At 44.0% G+C, this 23,112-nt stretch overlaps 2 protein-coding genes across 4 annotated transcripts in view; one reads left to right on the top strand and one right to left on the bottom strand.

Moving 5' to 3' along the window:
• The first annotated feature begins 1,423 nt into the window (after positions 1-1,423).
• Positions 1,424-19,765, top strand: LOC138200860 (electrogenic aspartate/glutamate antiporter SLC25A12, mitochondrial-like). Its single transcript, XM_069153807.1, has 18 exons — positions 1,424-1,524; positions 2,038-2,091; positions 3,714-3,856; positions 5,078-5,193; positions 5,649-5,788; positions 7,678-7,824; positions 8,029-8,167; positions 9,107-9,200; positions 10,228-10,312; positions 11,627-11,708; positions 12,815-12,973; positions 13,983-14,035; positions 14,226-14,306; positions 16,770-16,910; positions 18,300-18,438; positions 18,739-18,897; positions 19,002-19,092; positions 19,182-19,765. Exons 1-18 carry the CDS (start codon positions 1,513-1,515, stop codon positions 19,387-19,389), a joined length of 2,043 nt encoding a protein of 680 aa, XP_069009908.1. The 5' UTR covers positions 1,424-1,512; the 3' UTR covers positions 19,390-19,765.
• dync1i2a (dynein, cytoplasmic 1, intermediate chain 2a) overlaps positions 19,715-23,112 on the bottom strand; it is a 20,022-nt gene continuing 16,624 nt past the window's right edge. For all 3 annotated transcript variants that reach the window (XM_069153808.1, XM_069153809.1, XM_069153810.1), the window contains 4 exons: positions 22,777-22,921; positions 21,583-21,723; positions 20,912-21,037; positions 19,715-20,628 (listed from right to left, as the gene is read on the bottom strand). In XM_069153808.1, the coding sequence (XP_069009909.1) occupies positions 20,515-20,628; positions 20,912-21,037; positions 21,583-21,723; positions 22,777-22,921 (526 nt within the window). In that variant the 3' untranslated portion in view covers positions 19,715-20,514. The remainder of the gene's footprint in view (positions 20,629-20,911; positions 21,038-21,582; positions 21,724-22,776; positions 22,922-23,112) is intronic.

Here is a 23,112-nt window from a genome sequence, read left to right as displayed (position 1 = left end):
ACACTATCAGCGCTAGATTATCCCTTTCCTGAACAATACCATACTTTTTACAATCCTGAGGGAACAAATTGTGACTGCATGGAGGCAATACATGCTGCTTGATCTCTGAACTTCAAACTACAGTTGTTTGGAAAAAAAATCTTTTTTGGAAGATCCCACAATGGAGGAAAAATGTAGTTTTACAGTTTTTGGTTAAATCTCTAAATTTAACTGTGTCTAGGTGGGCTTGTAGGGTTGGTGGTTTAATCTCTGGCAGGTCTTTGAGCAAGACACTGAACCCCACATTTTAACCAGTGCCACATGAATGCTATATTTTATAATGAGGGCTGAACACAGGGGAAAACTACACATTCACATCCAACATTCACACGAGTGAACAGTGTGTAAGTTGGTGAATGTGCAGCACAGTTAAATGTTTTTACTTCCACATATTTAGTAAGAATTACATCTAAATTTAAAACTAAGAGATTTATTTCCAGCACAACAATCCTTAAATAATCCTGAATCCCCTGACACCCAAATAATGCCACAAACTATAATAAAAGGCAGTTTTTCCTGCTTATTATCATAAATTTCTGTTACAAATTCAGTTTTTTTCCACCTGTTGCTCTTGTGGGAACTGTTGAATTGTTGGGTTTCTCTTTTTAATGTTGTAAAGTTACGTGGTAAGGATTTTACTACGTTAAGTGCCCTGAGAGGACTTCTGTTGTGAATACAATAAAATAGAACTGAATTATTTGAGAGATATAACAAACCCAATTACTTTAGAAAAGTGTTTGAAACAGAAGAAAAAAAGTAGGTAAATTAGTTTTAGCGACTGCTATCTCACGAGCTACCTGTGAGTACAGTCATAGCTGTTTGTTATCATGGTTTTTTTTTTAATTGTACATTAATCTGGAATCATAATATTACTACAGCCTCTATAAAATTCAGATCTTAACTCGAGTTTAACCAAATATACTAAATGCATTGTAGGGCAGCAGCTTAGCTTCAACTCATTGTTATTTTTTTCTATTTTCTGTTATTCATGTGCTGGAAAATACATTTGAAGACATCCCTGTGGACTCTGTGGCAAATTGGACATCTTATAAGTGATATTTACGAATTGAAAAAAAAAAAGGATATATTAATTAGTAATGAAAATACTCCTTCTATTTGTAGCTTTTTACTCGTAAACCTATTTCTTCTTCTTATTTTTTTGCCACAGTCTGTTTTCACATGACTTCAGCAGCATGTCGTGCATCCAGAGCCGGATCGTGTTGTTTATTGGCCACAACAGAGCAGCGTGTCCTGGTTTGACCCAAACAGACAGGAAACGCTGCACCGCGTCTGCCGACCAGGTCTCTCTGTCCGGTGCACCGGCGGCTCCTCGGCTGCCCCGCAGACACACACCGGACAATACTTGGCTAAATATGGTGTAAGTGTCTCAGACCTCTGGTGTCCTGTCATGCCAGCTGCCCTGCTGATGCCCAGCGCCTGCGCTAGTCCGCTGCAGCTGACGTCACATCCAGCATGGCGGTCAAGGTGACTCCGTCAATATTTCTTATCAGATATGATTAATTTTTAAAGGCACTAAAGCAGTAAGGGCTTTGCGCTGTCGGATGCGGAGGACAGCTTGTCTGCGCGGACGCATGGCTTTTCAGCTCCTGTCTAAGACACAGCGGAGCCCCACATTGTTTTATTTCTGCATCTTTAAATAGGCGCATCTCTCCCGGCCTCGCAGAGACAACTAATCTCTTTCCTCTGTTGCTTTTGTGTATCTGAGAGATTTTGGTTTGAGGCGGTTTTGTTTTGCAGCGTGAAAGGACCGCAGCAGGATTATTTCCTCAGGCAGCGTGTTGTGGTTGCTGGGATCGATCCTGCTGAGCCGACTGCGTAAAGAAAAAGAAAAAAAATCAAAGCTTAACAGTGACAGACTGAAGTTCAGCTTTATTGATGGGACAGTTATCTGCTGAAGCTCAAACTGTAGGCATCATCATGATATTCTGACTCTTTTGAATTTTTTTTTCATAGCAAATTCCACCCTGTGTGTTGTAGGTGCAAGCAACACAAAGAGCAGACCCCCATGACTTGAGGACTATTTTTCTGAAGGTAAGGCACAGAAACCACGAACATTTGGAGCATCCACCTCCATGAAAACACACAAACACATACAGAAAGTGTGTCTAAAATGTCTGCTAGCATGTCGGTGAGGAGTTTGTGCGGTGTCCACTGGGATACGTGGTTCAGTAAAGGTCACTCAAATGCTTTGACTAATTTTGGATCTGCTTCAACAGAGAATCTCTCTTCACTTTGACATTGTGTGTGTGTTGTGTTGGTTTCGATCTTCAGCGTGTCAGAGACACAGATCCCCGGCACCAGAGAGCAGGTCTGTTTACCCCCATCAGGTCCTGTTTGGACTATAAACTTGCTCCGTGTTTGAATTGCAAGTCGCCTTATGTCTCTCCACTCCTCTATGACAGGGCTGCTTAATTTCTGATGCATATTCAGGTACAAGAGTTAATTGCTGGAAGCTCAGCCTGACTGCCGGTATAATTTGATTAAGAACTACTCGAAGCCTACTGTGAGGGTGAATGAATACACAATCATGTGATGGAGAAATGTGGCAATAAATTGCTCGGAATTAATATTTTCACTTAAAACATTAATTCAGCAGAGTGCATTGAATTGTAGCCCTGAAAACACTTGGCGTGGAGATCTCCTCCCACACTCGTGCTCTGTTCCCCTCATGCTCTCTCTTTCTGAGCTTGGCTGTCACCCATGAGTGTGGCCTTTTCTCTTGCCAGTTCATGTGGCGCTTGTGTTTCCAGAGCGATCCGGGTTCCAGCTTGAAACCCAACTCGGCTCTAAAAATGACCTTACGTCTTAAAGACCGACTGAAGTCTCGGGTTCAGCACGGCAGCGCTGCATCGCTCGTTCTGCTGCGGTCAAGTGGAGTGAAACACATTTGCAACACAGGTTGAAGCTGTTGATTTGTTGTTGTTGTGTTCTGTGTATTTTATCAATTCAAATTAAATTTGATTTGATGATGAATATCATGAGACAATAGAGATTTTTATATTGACGTGTCCTATTAAGACATTTAAATCAGTGAGGAGGACTGTGTGTGTGTGTGTGTGTGTGTGTGTGTGTGTGTGTGTGTGTGTAACTGTGTGTGTGTGTGTGAACAGGGAGTTACTGAAAAAGTAGCATAGATAAATAGAAGCGAACTGTTCTCCTGATATGAAAACACATTGATTGCAGCTGTTTATTAAATAACATGAAGAACATATTTGTTCCATTGTCGGGCACCGCGTGCATCATTACAGTATTATGTTGCTTTTTAATAGGAGTTGTTGGTGTCTTTTATTTGAGAATGAGATGGTTGTGTGTCTTGTTGGGAAAAGTACTGCCAGTCCCTTCTCTATGAAGTGAAAAGATGACAGTGATTTCCGAGAGGCTGTTGCTTTTCAATACTGTCGGTCATTATGGGATGCAGCAAAGCATTGCGTACATTTTAAATACTGTGTAGGGCCAGAAAATGGAGATTCATATATGCTGGTATAAAAAGCAGAACACCTTATTGTCACAAAGAAAAGAAAGCGAGGGAGCTCCACATCATCGTCCTCGTCTTTGTAATCGCACAATAGAATTTCTGCCTTACAGATCCTCAATCTAAATCCACACGTCGATCCGCGTTTCACATTGTGTGCCTGCCTGTATGTCCTTTGTAGTACGGCAGTGTGGTGGAGGATGGCGAGCGTTACATGACCCCCGGGGACTTTGTGCAGAGTTACCTGGGTCTGCACGCACAGCCTCAACACAATACCAAAACTGTGGAGCTGATCGCTGGAGTGGCCGACACCACCAAAGATGGGTGAGTCACCGCAGCCAGGGGATTAAAGTGTGTGCGGTGGAAATCCTCTGTTTCAGTACACGTACATTCATTATTACACCTATTTTTCCAAGCAACCAATAGTTTGTTGGAATTTGTTTAAAAAGACTTTTAACTGACAGACGTTCAAAACAATCCTTTAGTCACTTTTATGAGGCTTTTTTATGTGTTAAATGTGAGTGTGTAATTATATCAGCGCTTTATCTGTTGATATGTTACTGCACTGACATCATGAAGGAAAATTCCTGTACATTTGTTGCACTAATAGACACATAATCTTAAAGGGCACCCTTGACTTCCACTCATTTACAACCGGCTAAATTGAGCTGTCATGGGTAGTAATGACAAAGCAAACCATTGGTTCTTCAGTTCATTATTTTAATTAAGGCAACTTTTACGTTCAGTTCTTCTAATGTGTGTATAATCATGTCGCTCTCTGGTGCCCTGCGTCCTGCACTCTGTTTAAAACTTCACTTCTGCAGTTTCACTGAAGCAGTACGACACCAACAACACACGCCAAAGAGGCCGTTAATGATTGATCCCAGCGACGTTTGCAGAGTAAATAGCTGTTGTTATTTTACACCAATGGCTGATCCTCTGATAAAATGAGCCAACTATAAAGTATCACAGCTGCACATACTGTATATTCTCCTTTAATTACAATGTAAAAACGTAGTTTGATTTTTACAGGAACAAACAACAAATATTCCCCTCAAGTCCTCAGATGTTCAGATTCCCTTTTTTTTTTCTGATCACTTTTGGGACTTCTAGTTACGATCTTGTCATTGTTTTCTTAAAGGTTGTGGTAACAACAACAACAATAATAATAATAATACAAGTATAATTTGTAATATAAGAATGGAGGTACTTTAAGTGCTTTGAAAAAAAAAAGAAATTTGACATCTACAACTTGCATCATAACTGACAGTGTGATTAAAAGCTCCAGAACAGCTGTCAAACGGCTATCGAGGTCAAGTTATTTTATCAACTGCTGTTTCAACGGTCAAGAAAGGACTGTGAAGCTCAGCTGAAACACTGGACTCTGCTTACTGACCTCTACACGAGTCAGTGTCCTTCTCATCTTAGGGGGTTCGTTCCTCGGGTAAATTAACTGTAATTTTTCAGTAATTTCGTCAAAGAAACTTGTATCTTCTGTCCTGATTTCCCCTTTTTTTTTTTTCTCTCTCTCTCCTGTCCAAACAGATTGATCTCTTTCCAGGAGTTTCTGGCCTTTGAATCAGTGCTGTGTGCCCCGGATGCCTTGTTCATAGTTGCCTTTCAGTTGTTTGACAAGACCGGCACAGGGGACATCTCATTTGGTATGTACATGGTAGTTAATGTCAGCACACTGGTGTGGGGGTGTGGGGGTGTACTCTGTACTCTGTGCACCACTATGGGCGAGCTGTTTGAAACATCACATCATCACATCCCATCTGACACAAAGAGAAATAAACCCAGTATGTCATAAACCAGGAGAGTCTCAGAAGGAAGCTGCTGCTCTTCTCTTTCTGTGCAGTGGGCCTCCATAAAGGAAGTCAGCAGTGGTTTGACTAAAAAAATGTTCTGGAAGGACTCACTACCCTCAAAGTGTAAAAGGAGTACGGGGCTATCAAACAGCTTCTTCAACTTCACCATTCAAACTGGCTCTTTGCTGCAGGCTCTTTAACAAGGTTTTTTCTGCAAATGGGATGAAGAGGCAGACGGACATTACAGCTGCATGGGTCATGTTTCTGCTCCTGTTGTTTGTTATTACTCACTCGTGTCACTCTTCCAGAGAATGTACGCGACATCTTCAGCCAGACGACAGTTCATCACCATATTCCCTTCAACTGGGAGTGCGAGTTCATCCGGCTTCACTTCGGCCATGAAAGAAAGAAGCACCTCAGCTACGCAGAGTTCACTCAGTTCCTGCAGGTACACATTTCATCTCTCAGTTTTATTTTAGGAGTCTGATGAGCTGGAAGATTCACAGACAAGCATCCAGCCAGAATTTACAATTAAAGGAATTTTAAGAATGAGCATATTTGTCACATCTGTACAGTAAATATTAAACCACCATCAGCGACTGTTAGCTTAGCATAAAACCAGCCGGCCTGTCTCTGTCCAAAGGTGAAGGAATCCACCTACCAGCCCGTCTAACGTCACAGATTAACATGTTATATCTTGTTTATTCAACCCATGCAGAAACCAAAGACTAAAAATGACAGCTTGTAGTCTCACAGTCACAAACTGAGCATTGCATATTATTTACACTGCGTGGAGCCAGGAAGTATTCCCGAACATCCCCCTGTTTCAAACTGCAAGTCTTTATACATTTCACAGCTAAGTGGCAGCTGACTACTTAGTGAATGAAAGCGGTGATTGGTGAAGTTTTTTTTTTTTTTTTTTTTTTATCTAAATGTGACAATTTAGTATTTTTTGCTTTTAAACAGCAGACAAACCGTTTTGCACTGAAATGCATCATGATACGCTGTAAAGCATGTTGACAGCCCAGCGAAGGTGTTTTTCTCTTTCTTTTTTCAACACGTTAGAAAGCATGTGCATCAATAAATGCGGCGCCGTTGATCCTGCGGTGAGGCAGTTTTATCCCGCCGAGGAACAAATGGAAATGACGTAAAGTGAACTACAAGCCGTACATGATCTCTTTGAGTCATTGACAGGGAGGGCAGTCGCACCTTTAGTGTTTCATCTCTCCAGCCGTACCGCTGGTTTGCGGTAGCCCAGCGTGCCATTGAGATGCTTAACCTTGTTGTTGTTTTTCTTTATTGGTCACTGCCTGTATCTCACTGAGACTCCTGAGCTGTTGGAGCGGCGGCGGCGGTGCGATGGGGGAACCCGGTTGGGAGTCGAGGGCTGCGGTCTCAGGCAGAAGCTGGGTGGTCCAAGAGTTATGCAGGCTGCTCTCCGTCACCACTCCAGTGTGGGCTCCCTCAGAGCACTTTGTGGTTTATCATACTTGACTAGTGCTTCCCACCGCTACACCAAAGACCCGTGTGTGTGCAAGATTTCATTTACATCCATCATTTTTTATTGTCTTATTTTTCTGTCATGTCCAGGCACGTTTCATTTCCTCTGAGTATCACTTCAAATACAAAACAAGCACCAGTCTGTGTAGATTAAATTGTTTGTAATGCGAAGTCTTTCCTCTTCCACGTGGTGTTGTTACAGTATTTGACTGGACTTCAGTGAATCCAGACAAGGGATTGCTTTTCTAAGTCTGAAAAGTAGAATGTTTGCGAGGTGATGAGGAAGTATCATCACTGGTTTTCATCAATATAATCAGCCAACATTGTAAGATTTAATCCTCAGCAACAACCCCCTGATTAGGTTATCAGAACCAGAGTGTAGGGATGAAGGAACAGCTCAGTGAAGCGGTGACGTGGCTCCACAATCCTCTGACTATAGGCGATGAGCTTTGACAGCAGTCACTGACCCGGGGTCAGCCTCCCCCTGCATCCCCTTCTGATTGCATGGTTGTCGTATTGAATCATCTTGTTGCGCGCACACCTGCCGGCCATCTCAGCAGCCGCTCGGCTTCGCTCGGCTCTGGGATCAGACTGCTCAGGACATGGTTCACATTAGTCTCCGGAGAAACACTGGTGATTACAAAAGCCAGTGTCTGACACTGTCACATCTGATGACTTTCACATCTGTCTTAGCACAGATATCATTATACTTTCTTCCTCCAAAGTTCGGTTTCACCGCGGACCCGTAAAGCGAAGCTCCTCATTGCAGGAAACACACTCTTTGCTTCTTTTGTCAGCTGACAGCTCGACTTTCTCTCCGTGTGTGCGTTGCTGCAGGAGCTGCAGTCGGAGCATGCCCGCCAGGCGTTTGCACAAAAAGACAAGAGCAAAAGTGGCACCATCACCGCTTTGGACTTCAGCGACATCATGGCCACCATCAGACACCACATGCTGACTCCGTTTGTGGAGGAGAATCTGGTTTCAGTGAGTTGTGGAAAACATCCAACATCAGTTGTCACATTTTTAAAGAAGGACAGAAGAGTCTGCAGTTAGCGTGGAAATATAGGTGTTACTAATTTATATTATTAAAGAAGCAGTTATCAGGTGGAGCAAGAATTCAAAGACTAACATGACGCATCCGTAGTCCTCCTGTCCAAAGGGAATGACAGACTCTGGATGTTTCTGCAGGCTGCAGGAGGCAGCACCTCCCACATGGTGAGCTTCTCCTACTTCAATGCCTTCAACGCCCTCCTCAACAACATGGAGCTGATCCGCAAGATTTACAGCACCCTGGCTGGCACACACAGAGACACCCTCGTTACCAAAGGTACTCCTGAGCGACTCCTGAAATAATCACGTGTGCATTTTATATGTGACATGAAATGCAGCTGTTCCATCATATTTTAACTTTCTTGACAGCGTGAACACACAGGGAACATTTACTGTAGCACTAAATTACGAAGGTAAATGAACATTTTTAATCTGGTAATCAGATCACCCCCCTACATGTGTACCTGAGTAACTGATAGTCGTACTGTCAGTCACATCTGCCCCTAATTGTGTTTCCCATCCAGATGCAAACTTTAGACTTTCTTTTTATGGTATTCCTTCATGTAGGAAAGGCTTTGGGCAAATAGTATTTGCAAATAATAGTTGTTACCAAACATGTCAAATATCATCACATTTAAAGCAAACACACATGTCAGCTGTCAGTCACAGAAAACGATATCAAGATCAGAGAAGCAGGCTCGTAACCAACGGCTGAAATCCTTGAATCTGACAGGAAGTTTTCTGTGGGAGAAGCGAATAACTAACTCGTTTCCCTCCTTCAACAACTACCATTAGGTTTCCTTTAAGAAACACCACCTGATGGAAATGGAGCTTCTCAGCGGGCAGCAGTAAAGAACTGAATACAAGGCACATATAAAAGAGAGAAGCAGGGCGCTGCTGAGAGGATGCATGTTCAGTTAGCGCTGCTCGGGGGGAAGGAGGTAAAGCACATACAGAACTGGATTCATGGTTTCAAAGACGTTTCTGTAACCTCTCTAAACATCCTGTTTAGCAGCAAACATCCACACTAAAACATTAACTCCAAAACCAACATGGAGCAGTATTTGCAAATACTATATACTACAAGCCCCCTGTAGAAAGTACCTGACGTGTTTAACCTCTCACCTTCCTGTTTGACTTTGATGCACTGAGGCTGTAAATGACTGCGATTCTGTTTGCGTGACTTTATTTCCTTTTTTTGTGTGTTGAATCGTAGAAGAGTTCGTTCATGCTGCAAATAAGTTTGGTCAAATCACTCCAATGGAGATTGACATCCTGTACCAGCTTGTTGGTCTCCACTCTCACTCCGGGTAAGATCCTGAAATCATCTGCTGTAGTGCTGTGGAGTCTGTCTGTTGAACGCACACATATACTGGACAATAGCATCAGTAGATTTATGTATGTGCATGTAGAGAGAAGCTGAAGAAACCTTTTAAAAGTGCTGCTGTGGCTCTTTCATGTCATTTATAACATTTTCCACAATTTCTTAACCAGTGAATCATTATTGATTTTCAGTGTTTTACAGATAATGGCATTAAAAAAGGCACAAACAGGAGTTGAAATAAGATGTCCTAATATGTTTTTCTGCCATATGAAGTAATAATAGTGAAACATTACTTCTTACAGCCTTGAATATAAATAATTGGAGTGAATATGACTGAAGATTTGTAAACTGTCATGTAATTTAGGTTCCCCGCAGAGGAATCTTTTTCAAATTGACAAAATCATACAGTGTTAGTGTTGGAAAAGGACATCATACGCATAGAAGAAGAACCAAAATCCACCAGAAATGAAAGTTTACTTGACTACGTGTCCACTTTAGTCGATGCAGCTCGGTTCTGCTGCTCTTCCTCATCCACTCAGTGTATTCAGAACATTTACACACACGGTCTTTCTCTGTATTTTAATTCCTCTATGATTGGATAAATATGTTACAGGTCTGCTTATTGGCTGTAAAGATTGTGTTATTGCTCATTCTGTTTAACAACAGTGGCTCCACTGGCTGATTTACAAGACAAACATAAAACATGGATATGGACTTTATGATGCGTCGGGCCAGCGGGGAATATCTGCGTCTCAAACATTTCGTAACAAAACACTTTCATTTGCTTGTTGGGCCACGGGCGCTCACCCAGCTGTTTGTCTGTTGTTTATACAAGCTGGAATTAAAGTTGCAGTAACTAAGTTATATGGCAGTAAAAGGTCTGTGGAAAATCTTACATCACTGGCTGCTGCTCACAGTAGATGCAGGACTCTCTTGTCTTTTCCTGGCCTAACTCCCCTCCCTCCCCCCTCTCCTCCCTTCCTCCTCCCCCTCCCCCGGTGTTGTGTGTTAAGGCGGCTGAACCACGCAGACATCGAAAGGATAGCCCCGCTGGAGGAAGGAGCCATGCCGTACCACCTAGCAGAGAGCCAGAGACAGGTAGCCTGAGTGACTCCTCTAATACACTTCACATCCTCCTGCCTTTCATCAAAGCCTTTTCCCGTCTCCCTTCGACTTCCTTCTCAGAAAGGAGCCAAAAAGCGAGAATCCTCAGTCACTGAATTAGTGGAGTGCCCGTGTTTTTCTTCCCCTGTGAAGTGCATTTCTTAAACTCCCAGATAAAAGTACACCAATTACAGTCATAGAAGAGGAATGGATTGTTGCGTTGCACCTCTCCATGAAAGGCTCGCCCCATTTTATTCAGTATAGCTGCACGTACACATCTGAGGTGCTAATAAGAGGCTTTTATCAGTGTGGGGCTGCAGAAGTTTTAGGAGCCTTTAGCGAAGTCTGCTAATGGCTGGAGGGGAGTGGGAGTCAAGGTGGATGTGGGAGAACAAAATAGTTCCTGCATCCTCCGGATAACACGGCTCTGCATCAGGCTGTGGTCAGAGCTGTTCAGGCCACTCATGCTCCTGGGACTCCTGCTCAGAGGTCTGGAATCTGATTCCTTTGGGGGGGATGCTGCAATTCTCCAGCCTGCCCTTTAGTGGAAGTAGGCTAATTGTTTAAACCCTTTGATCAGGACCTCGATCTCGTTAGCGATGCAGCCCTCGGTGGAAGCATCTGGGAAGAGGAACAGAGCGATCTGCCCTGCTCCCTTCTCATCTGGTTTGGGAGAAGTTACTCACACACACACACACACGCGCACACACACACACACACACACACACACACACACACACACACACACACACACACACGCGCACACACACACACACACGCACACACACACACACACACACACACACACACTTTGACCAGCTACTCGGCCTCTGTAATATTCATGTCGATTCTTATCTGGACATGGAAAAGGGTTGTGGGGCTAATCTGTTCCACTGCACCACAGTGAAAACAACAAGGCTCTGCTTTCAACATCAAACACCAATCCAGAGATTAAGTGGATAAGAGAGAAATTCGACTTTGTTGTACAAATAAAACAAGACCTTTCGCTTTTAGCCTCCCATATGTAGCATGTGAGCAAAACTGGGCTCCAGGTTCACACAGTCGTTTACTGTATCCAGAGCCGGTCTGTCTGACATTTAATAGCAGCTGTTGATGAATCAGACGTTATATGACATGTCTACATTCCATCGTCTTCCTCCATCGTTCAGTAACTCCATAGCTTTTTCCTTTCCACGATGTATCTGGTTCACCATAGTTTAATAGCCGGCCGATTCATGGTTAGTGTTCTGATCCGCCCTGTCTTTCTCCAGATTCATTTGACCGCCGGTGTCTTTTTCTCCCATACAGCACGCTCATGAAACGTCTCGGCCCATCTGGCTCCAGGCTGCAGAGTCTGGCTACAGGTTTGCTCTGGGCTCAATCGCTGGAGGTGAGTGACATGTCTGCGGCGGAGCCCCCGGCCCGCCCGAGGGGTAACCTTAGCCGGCCGGCTGGCGCGCTGAGGCCCAGGGGCCGGCCATTGTGCTGCGGGGAGGAGGGCTGTGATGTGAGGCTCCGGCATTGTGCTGCCGTGCCACCGGTGGCTCCAGGCTGTCGTTGGAGTCGGAGCTTTGGAATGACACAAATCTTCCGGAACCGCTTTCTCTGGAATCTCCCTCTCTAATTACACAAGAGGGAACTGATACAAGGAACCTCTGACATAACTGCCCCACAGACAGGAACACACTCGGACCGTGTGTGTGTGTGTGTGTGTGTGTGTGTGTGTGTGTGTGTGTGTGTGTGTGTGTGTGTGTGTGTGTGTGTGTGCGCGCTCTCCCCAAGAAACTTATCAGTCGTCATTCAGCAGTGGCCAATTCAGGCCGGGTCAGAGAAGGAGATATATCACGAGACGTACGGTGAAGCCGCCGTGTCTCTGGAGCTGTTTCTCACCCTCTTTGCTGAGCGAGCTGTTTGCATGTTTGAGAGAAGACTCATTACAGCAACCTTTGATGTCAGACAAGACAGGGCACGTCCAGCAGAGAGCAGCTCGGTTCAGCACTGCTTCTCCAAAACACGTCTTGTATAATCATTTTCCCAAAGTCGCCAGAGCTTAAAACCTGTCTTTTAAAAGTTGAGATTCTATTGTAGAGTTTAAATAATCAGCTGATCAGCAAAAATGGATTTAAAAAAAAAAAAAATTGTTTTTGTTTTATAGTCATTGATTGTTGAAGTAGTTTTTCAGTTTTCCAGTTTCAGTTTGTCAAGGTTAGAATTTGTTCTTTTCTTCGTCATACGTGCAAACTCATCATTTTTATTTTTTTTACTGCTGGTTGGAAAAAAAACAAGGATTTTTTTTAAGATGCCACCCTGCACAGCCCAAATCCTCACAGTTTTAAGTATCCGAGTAGTGTCCAAAAAAACTATAATTGGTCATAAATGAGCATTTACGTGATGTGGAACATGTTGCTCAGGTGCTCAAAATGATGGCAAAACATTTTTATTTTGGAAAAATCCAACAACGATTTGAATCAGGGGTATTTGTTGTGTGTTTTGCAGCCACCGGCGCCACGGCCGTGTACCCCATCGACCTGGTGAAGACACGCATGCAGAACCAGCGCTCCACAGGCTCCTTAGTAGGAGAGCTGATGTACAAGAACAGCTTCGACTGCGCAAAGAAGGTGCTCCGTTACGAGGGCTTCTCTGGATTTTACAGAGGTAATCCTTTACAGATTCTTGTTTTTCGGCCTGTAAAAAGGACATAAAACCTGTGTGCAGGCCAACATGTGGGTCTCGTGTAAAACAAACCATCTAACAGGAAAGCATCAGGATTTGCTAAAGTGTGCTAATATCAGGAGCATGGTTTCCTAATTGATACCAGAAACCTTTGGCCTCCCTGTTCAGCAGTGAATAGAGCAACACCCAGGGGTCACGTTTGCATTATCTCAGTACCTGGGAGAGTTCCCTGAGGAGAAGGACCAGCAGTGTTCGTGTAGCAGCAGCGTCTGATCTGCCTTTTGGCCGAGTGGTGATAATGGTGCTGAAGGCTTGTGATATACAACACTTCTACCCTCGGGCTCTTCATACGAAGGAAGTCAAGACTGCCATCTACTGCTACCTCCACCACTGCAGCGCTTTGTTGCTCTGATCTGCTTCCCTCTGCACCCCCCCCCCCCCACACACACACCTCCCCACCACCCTCCTTCTCTCTTGCACATGATAAGAGGGTGATTGACTCAGAGACAGACACGCTCGGCTGTTTTCTGGCTGCATACCAGCAGCAGTCACTCAGCAGCTCCTTCAGAAGTTTATCTGGCTTGATGAAGGACAGACGGTGAAACAGTATGGCAGTTATCACCACTGTAGCACCCAGCCTCCCCCCTCCATCTTGTCCGTGACCACACAGCTCTCTCTGTTCCCCACCAACACTGGGATCAAGCCTCAACAATGCTGATCCCATACGCAGCGGCAGTGTCATATTTTTTGGACTTTTGTTCAATTTTCAATGGGACCTTTGTGTTGTGGTGCATCAGATGTATCAGCCACCATCTGTAAATATTTATGGGTTTGTTTTACGCTCACAAGAACCCTGCAGCTTATATTGTTCCAGCTGCCAGTGGATGTATTCATTCAGCAAAGATAAAAAATGTGCATTCATTTCCAGCCAGACTTTGTCCCTCTCTCTCTGTCAGGTATTCTAATGGTGTCTATGAATAATATTTTGCAGGTCTCCTCCCGCAGCTCATTGGCGTTGCTCCGGAGAAAGCTATCAAACTCACGGCAAGTCATTCCACTGTGTAGCTTAGAGTGTTCAAAAAGTTGTTCCAAATGACTCGCGGTGGATGAAAAACATGCAAAGCGCACTGAAGAAAGACACTTTTCACAATCAAGATGCGACTGCAACCACAAGTTAACATTAATGCCTGCTATCAAGATGGGGATTGTGTCTCATCTCCCTTTTTTCTTTCAGATGAATGATTTTGTCAGAGACAAGTTCACCACAGAAGATGGTTCCATCCCTCTTCCTGCTGAGATTCTCGCCGGAGGATGTGTAAGCATTACTTTGGTGATCCTTTAAATTCAGTCCGTAGATGAACTCAAAACCAGGTGGAGGAACACCTGAACAGAAAGCAGAGGACACATCATTTAATGGAGGGAAATATTTATCATTATTCTCTACATTTTGTTGTATTTTGTATGCATCAATGTTTATTAGAAAGTACCTACAGGGATAGATATCTATTCAACATTATATGCCGTTCAAGATGAGGTATTCATGTTCTTTAATTTCAAGTTCAAGTATTAAAACACCCTGGATTAAGTTCACACTTGGTATTATAAGCAAAGTGGATTTAAAGTTAGAAACCACAGTAAAGTATTAATAAGGCAGATGTAATAGTATTATATATTTTATCATTGGATCATTATTACGGATGCATTCTGAGGGAGTAACAGTTCACTGTTGGGTACTTTATAACAATACATGATGCTCATAATCAGAATATTATTTGTCAGGTGCCTTTAAGTACAATATTCCCCTTTGAAAAACACAAGTAATATAGTTTTCACCAGAGACTGACATATATTGGAGTTTTGAGGTTATTAAACACAAAGTTATGTAATGGAGGAAGAATGTTTTAGTATTTTACAGTTTAACAATAAACTTTATTGTCCAAGATGCATTCAATGCACTGAAACAATAAACATTACATTTCATTTATCTGACGCTTTTATCCAAAGCGACTTCCAATAAGATCATTTCAACCATGAGGGGACAAAAACCAGAACAACAAGAATCAAGGAAATACAATTTATTCAAGAAAGACAAACTACAAAGTTCTATCAGTAAGTTCCATTTTAAGCTACTAAAGTTGTACTGTTCAAGGTGAAGTCTGAAGAGGTGTGTTTTTAGTTTGCGGCGCAAATGTAATGATTATGAATAACCATAAATACACAGAAGATAACAATCTCTAAATGACCTCTTTCTGCACGATGTAAAGAGAAGTTGACGCCGATACAGAAATGTCTGTGACAGGCCAAAGATGGTCAGGCTCCACTTTTCACTTAAAAACATACGAGCCAGAGCGGCAGGTGAACCCAACCAAACATTTCACAGCACTTGGACCTTTGTGAATTGTTCATTTAAAATTTTGGCAAATTATAACATTTTTGGTGTTTTGATTCATTGTAGTAATTTTTTTATTATATTTAATCTGACTCCTTTTATTAGCATATTTCCATCCGTAAAAATGACCTATTTATAAAGATCATGTGGGAGTTTTGGATTATTCAGCCTGTAATGTCAGCTCATCATCGGCTTCCTCAAATACAAACGTTAACTGCAGATCCTGAATTCATTCCGGCTAATTTACAACCCTGCAGCATTTTGTCAGCGCAACATTGGATTAAAGATATAATTCCTTCACTCTGCCTCCTCGCTGGCTGAGTTGAAATGAAACAGGCGGGCAGAGGACGCAGGTTGGGCTCAGAGGAGCGAGGTCTGCGGGGTCGTGACCCCTGTCAGGGTGTAATTGGAGGAAGAGGCCCTGGAGGGTCCTGGATGAAGCGGGGTCTCGCTCAGTGTGATTGAGTTTGACAACGCGGTACATACCTGAGGCGTGGTCAGCGTACAGGTCCCCGTACAGGACAAACAGGATGTTAACTAAGAATATTTTCCATCCAACGGCTTTCCTAAATTGTTCTGACGGCTCCACGTGAATTGTCCCACATCCTCATGCTGTTTCATGAAAGTTTAAAGTCTGGCTAATCTGATAACGTGTTAAATTATTGCCCCACCAGAGGAGAGAACTGGAGAAGATAAAAGAGAGGGGACGAGCGCATCAATCTTCAGAGCGGCGGATATTCCCCCTCCACTCTGAAAATGACGAGGGCTTTTTTTAGACCTTTGCTCGGATGTTTACAGATAAGACCCCTGCCCTGAGTGTCACCAGCAGCCATCCTGGGGCCTGATTAGATTTGGGGAGGGTGATAAATGTGCCTGAGTCAGAGGGTGCTGTACCTTTAGGGCATCGCTTCCCTGAACCCCGAGCCGCCCGGGTGATTCAGCGCTCTCCCCTGGGAACAGGGGGTGAATTGGGGAAGTGTGCAGAGCGAGGCCAGGCTAGGCCGCTCACCCTGCCACAGGGGGGGCCTCAGGGGAGGCGAGGGGGCAGAGGGCCGGTGCCAGGGTCAGAGCCTCCCAACCATGAGCCAGGACTTCTCCTGCTCTACCGTGACCCCGGTTGTTCTTCTATCAATGCCTGCTTTTTCTTCCTCCTGTCAAGGCCACTCCGACAACATCCCGTCAGTACGAGGAAAAAAAAAGTTTCTTTTGTGCTGAAGTTTACTGTGATGATTTTATAATTCCCTCAAGGAAGAAATGCTTACACATCATTACCATTTTCACCCAGAGTTCATCCCTCAGATGATGGATCAGAAAATCCACTTAGAAAGCTCCATCTGTGCGTATAAACCACTCGTCAGCTGTTTGTTTGTTTTCTGTTGCGTCCTGCAGGCTGGAGGTTCCCAGGTGATCTTCACCAATCCTCTGGAGATTGTTAAGATCCGTCTGCAGGTGGCTGGAGAGATCACTACAGGGCCCCGGGTCAGTGCCCTGAATGTTGTGAGAGACCTGGGCTTCTTTGGCCTCTACAAGGTAGGTCAACACCTCTGCAGCACCATGACGTCTGCAGCATCCACGTCCGCTTCCTGTCATACAAGGGCAGTGAAAGGCGCTGATGTTCCTCCAACACGATACCAACACCGTGCTGCTCTTTATTGATTGTTCACTTTACTGTTTGTACTTTTACAAGCTTACAAGTGTTAAAAGATATTAGTTATTGGCTATTATCTAATAATCTACCAGTTATTTTGTATTATTAATTGTTTGATCAATAAAATGCCAAAAGAAGTCATAAAAATGTCCAAGCTGGCATTTTAAAATGTCTTATTTTGTCAGATCAACAGTCCAAAACCTAAAAAGAATGAATCAATTATTTCATAAAGAAAACAGCAAATCTTCACAGTCAACACACATTGACTTTTTAATTATTAGACCATTAAAAGAGTTTCCAGTTTATCGGTTAACTCACTGATGACCACAAGTTAGCAGCACTCAGCTGCACGCAAATATTCTCAAAGCGAAATTATACTTAAAAAAGCACAGACATCATATTATTGACTTAATATTAAAGATTAAATAAAAAGAAAGGTCCATTTTCATGTTGTAACTGGTGAAGGTGGAGCTTGTTTTAACTGTATTACGTACAGTATTTTTCTGTATATTATATAAATGAATGCGGTGGAGTAAAAGGTGTCATACTTTGTCTTAAATGTTGTGAAACTGAAGAATAAAGTAACATAAAATGTAAATTCCCAAGTAAAATGTACTTTACTGACCACTTCTGTATATTAACAGGATTTGTCTTTATCCCTGAGATGATGCACAGATGACACACTGCTGCATTTGCACAAACGGTTGTATGTGTACGTAGTCTTAATAGGGATCAGAAACGGAAATTTGAAGATCAAACATTGCTTTGTTGAGTGTTTGCAATTTTCCAAAACAGAGTTCAACATGCAAAAGTAACTACTGCCAACAACCAACAGCAAATTAGTGCGGGATTAGTCTTTGCTACTGCTCCGCTCCAGAGCCTTGTGGCTTTCCTTACAGCTGCAGTCATGTGTTCATACTCTATATTTTAATGAGTGGCAGACACTGTGTGGTTTGTTAAAACAAAAAAAGCTGACTTCCTCCTGTTGGAAGAAGCCAGCGCACTGTGGTCCATGTTGGTGGTGTGTGTGTGTGTGTGTGTGTGTGTGTGTGTGTGTGTGATGGATTTCTCTCTGGAGGCCCTGTGCTGCAGCTCTGCCTGAGGCTCTTCGGCTCCATCATCATCATCACTAAAGCCCCCTGTAGGTTGAATAAATCAGCTCCCAGGCCACTTAATCCCTAAAACAAACCTGCTCAGCCGCTGTCTCTGTTCGTTCATCAGCCCCGTTAGGATGCAAATATTTTACAAAATGGTCCTTGTTTTTCTGTTAGGGAGCCAAAGCCTGCTTCCTGCGTGACATCCCCTTCTCCGCCATCTACTTCCCCGTTTATGCCCACACCAAGGCGAAGCTGGCGGATGAGGAGGGAAGGCTCGGGGCTCTGCAGCTGCTCACCGCCGGAGCTATCGCAGGTAACAAACATCTGGAAAACTCAGAGATTGTGGACATCCGAGCGGCACCACCTTGTGTTTTTATAAAGGGTCGTACCACATTTTGTGCTCCAAAAAAATGGATTTTGGTTTCCTGTTTGCGTTTTCTCCATCCGCTGAGTCTCTCAATAGCCCGAGCGTATACACAGCGCCTCGGTCACATCACACCGTGAAGGTATCGCCATTTCAAGCCCTGCGTGAGGCTGCGGCGGGGGTATCAGAATGTGACTGCATCTGTGCATAGCGAAACAGCTTCATTATGTGGTTTTGTTCAAAAACAAGGTGTGCCCGCGGCTTCGCTGGTGACTCCTGCTGATGTCATCAAGACCAGGCTGCAGGTGGCGGCCCGAGCCGGCCAGACGACGTACAATGGAGTCATCGACTGCTTCGGGAAGATCCTGAAGGAGGAAGGTTTCAGGGCGTTTTGGAAGGGTGCAGCAGGTAATGAGCACCTCGCAACAAAAGTGCCTTCATGACTGGAAATGAAACTCGCTATGTCTAAAAGCCGGCTGCAGTTTTGTGAAGTTGCAACTTTCTCCTCTTAGCTCGTGTCTTCAGATCCTCACCGCAGTTTGGTGTGACCCTGGTGACCTACGAACTGTTACAGAGATGGTTCTACGTTGACTTCGGGGGACAGTAAGCACTTTAACCACGTTTTGAAACGAGAATGAAACGCTCTTTAACATCATGAAGTGCATTTTGTCCTAATCCGACTTTCTCCCCAGTCGTCCCGCCGGCTCCGAGCCGACTCCCGCACCCAGGATGGAGGACTTGCCCTCTGTGACCGCGGACCACGTGGGTGGCTACCGTCTGGCTGCTGCAACCTTTGCCGGAGTCGAGAGCAAGTTCGGTCTGCACCTGCCAAAGTTCAAGCCTTCCTTAGAGGCAACAATCAAATCAGCGGCGTCGGAAACGGAGCCTCAGGCTTCGTAAACCGTCACGTGTCGTGATTGCGAGCGCTGCATGCTCCTCCTTCACTCAACCACCGTTCAATTCTACGCATTTGAGCGGTCGTCTTCTTCGAATGCTGCATGAGTATGGCTTTACTACATTTTCTTTGCATAGCTTGCACAATTTTATCGTACATATTGTACTTCTCAACCGAGAGACATTATGGCATCGCAAAAGATTGTTACGGCATTTTCCTGGTGTGCGATAGCTTTGGTGTGCATGTGCCAAGTTACACGTAAGAGACACGAGGATGTACAGATATTTTCAAAGTATTTATTTTGAAATCATGACCAGGGGACTTGGGAAATAATTTAAATGTATTTATTGTATTTTATTGAAATAAATCATTCAAACCGTTTGCTTCTACTGTGAAAAGTACATTCTCAGTTTTGACACCAAGCTTTGAGGAAAAAAATCTCTATTCAGATCCCTTCAATATACAAGACAGATTAAGAAATCACTGAGCAGTTACAGCATACATCATCGTCCTCTTCAACGATCTCAGATCCAACTTGAGCTGCGCTGATTAAGTGGAAACTCGTACAGTAGAAAAGAATGTTTACGTTATCAAGTCTGAAGGAACAGAGATGACAACACGGGCTACACCTCCGACTCGGTACATCCCTGGATGTTTACAGACGTGATTGCTTCACTAGACCTTTGGTGGAAATGGAGAACAGCTCTGACTGGTTTTCATGAATATGTGGAGTGGAGCACCTATTTGGCTTGAAAGATTGAACTCAAAATTAAGGCTGTCGTTAACATGATGTGAAGACGGATTTTACAATCAAGATTAAAACTAAACTTTAAGGCATCCGGTTGAAGAAAGAACGAGTGTTTTTGTGATTATGGCTTAATGTTAGTGTCTGAGGTTGATAGCTCCGTCGCTCGTGTTACTCTGAGGAAGACTGACGGCGGTCCAGCTAACCGAGAAGGAAGTTGTCGAAGTAAGAGGAAATCAAACCACGTCCATACCTCTTTCAGATAAAAACCTGTTTCTTTTTCCCTCAGTCATGTTGTCATCACATCTTTTCCTTCTGTCAAAGCAGAGCTGATAATAACAAGCACACCACTGGTCCCTTTAACATGGCGTCCATGGAGATGAGCTCATGCAGCCAGACGCTGAGCCGCCAGCTCCTCCGCATCGTCCCTGTTCTCGTTGATCTCTGCCAGTGTGCGAACAAACCGGGTCCACTCGTCGTTTCGTGGAACGGCGATTTGCTGTGGGGGAGGGGGGGGGGTGGGGGAGGGGGGGGGAGGGGGGGCACAGCAGAGGCCTGTTAACAAAGGCTAAATAACAGACTAAAACCAAAACCACACAAGGGTTTTAGTTATATCCTTCACACGCTCCCAAAGAACCGAACGTGCTGTACAATTATTCGCTCATGAGTAAAGTACATATTATAGCTTCTGTGAGGCTGAACAAACAAAAGGAGTGATTATTGTTATTATGATTATATAATAATAAAAAGTTTAAAAAAAAAGTCACGTCATGACGACTCACTTCTCCAACGTCATACACAAGAACTCGTCCATCAGAGTCTCCCACAGCGATGTCTCTGCCAGAGTTGGCCCATCGGACCCTGTTGAGGGCTGGATTACCCTCCACGGTGACGCTGGCAGTGGGAACCTACAACAACAGCGTGGAATCACAATCACAGGAGCACCAACACGCTCTGCAACCTTTACTGGCTCAACATGTCGTCTGGAGTTTGCATGTTCTCTTCGTCTGTCTCTATGTGTTGGCCCTGTGATGGACTGGCCACCTGTCCACGGTGAACCCCGCCTTATCCCTAAAGTCAGCTGGGAGAGGCTCCAGCTCCCCCGTGACCCTGTTCAGGATAAAAGTGGCTCTAGATAATGGATCTAAGGATTTCTATAAGAAGATCATTTTTGGGATATAAATGCCAAAAACCATCTAATTATAGTATAACATCTCTCTTAAGCCTCTTTCTGGAGCTCCACCAAGAACAGGCTGTGATGTCACAAACTTACAGAAGTGCAAACAGCACAGTTGTTGAATACAGTGTGCATTTCTGCGTGGACTGATGATTCACAGTATTTATATCGAAGCTAGAGCTGCTTTCTAATCAAAACAGAAATGCAAATAAAGGACCTTTAAAATGGAATATTAAATAGTAAAATCTGTGAGTGCCTTCAGTGGGAATGTTCTACCTCGGTGTCGTTGTTGAGGTTCCACAGGTCCAGATGACCCACTCCGTCCACACAAGCAAACAGAGCCGGGTGAGTTGGAGACCACATGACATCATAGACGTAATCAGAGTTATCTTCAAATGAGTACAGCGGCTTATTGTTCTGCAGGAGGGAAAAGGAAGAAAAACACAATTTGAATCACCTCATTTAATACAATTTTCAGTTGTTGCTGTTTAGGTCTCCATCTACACGTCTAACTCAGTGACATTCACAGTGCTGCTGAACTGTTAGTTTATACAGAGAGGTGTTTCTGTTTTTGAGCCAACCACCACTCATAAATTGGATGAAAAAATTAAGTCAGCATAATGTAATACAAATCCACAGCACCGCAAACTGCAGCCTCCAAGACGACCGCGAAATTTAATCAACACCTCTGAAACTTCCAACAAAAACGGAACAAGCTTCATGAAGGACTGGACTCAATTAAACTGCATTCGTTTCAGACAGGTGTTCCTAATAAATTGGCAACCGAGTGTATGTATCTATTTATTCAAAAGATATTACCATGTAGTATTAGTCTGGCTCCACAGCCCTGTTTGAATTAACGGACCAATCAGTGACCAGTGGACCGATCAGTGACCAGTAGACCGATCGGTGACCAGTGGACCAATCAGTGACCAGTGGACCGATCAGTGACCAGTAGACCAATCAGTGACCAGTGGACCAATCAGTGACCAGTGGACCAATCAGTGACCAGTAGACCGATCGGTGACCAGTGGACCAATCAGTGACCAGTGGACCGATCAGTGACCAGTCAGTGGCGGTTTGTTAATACGGGGCGCCGCCCCCCCAACGTCGAGACAAAAAATACCACTTTAACATGTAAAACATAAATTGATTATATAATCAGTTTGCTGCTAAACTGCAGCTGGTAGTCTCTCAGCACCTGTAAGCATTCAATAAAAACTGTTTACAAATTGTATTTAGTTTATTTCGGTGTAAATAAATCTAGCGTGAATGCAAGTCCTGCAGAGATGTGCGCTCGGACACGCCCTCTTATTGGCAGCCAAACAACTGACCTTTACGGGGCCTCAGAGACACAAAACACACAGCGGGAGGAAACTTCCCAGAACACAGATGACTCTTTTTCAACCAAATAAATTGAGTCCAGAGGTTTTCTGAGCTGTAAAACGCATCGTAGAGCTCTTCGGTTACCTTGGTGCTCCACAGCTTGACGGTCCAGTCGAAGGAAGAGGTAACAAACAGGTGGGAGAAGTCCAGTGGCCCCGCAGCTGTGTGGCAGTGGATCCCTGTGATGGGGCCGTGGTGGCCCTCAAACATCTCACTAATGCCCGCTTTGCTGTGGAGCACACAGGTGAAGAATATGGGAGTAAGTGAAAACATAGTGACACGTCAAATTGAGCAGGACAAATTAAATTTGTAAAAGCAGCAGATGTGGAGTAACGATCTTCAGTTGGAAAGTTTCAAGACGCATTTTAGTGCACTGCAGAAACCAACAACAGAAACGTGAAGGTTAGCGCTGCCGTTCAG

Source organism: Embiotoca jacksoni, unplaced genomic scaffold (assembly GCF_022577435.1).
Source record: "Embiotoca jacksoni isolate LCO1_2020_lvr unplaced genomic scaffold, fEmbJac1.0.p SCAF_2, whole genome shotgun sequence".
NCBI lineage: Eukaryota > Metazoa > Chordata > Actinopteri > Embiotocidae > Embiotoca > Embiotoca jacksoni.
This window is presented reverse-complemented; position numbering and strand designations above follow the sequence as displayed.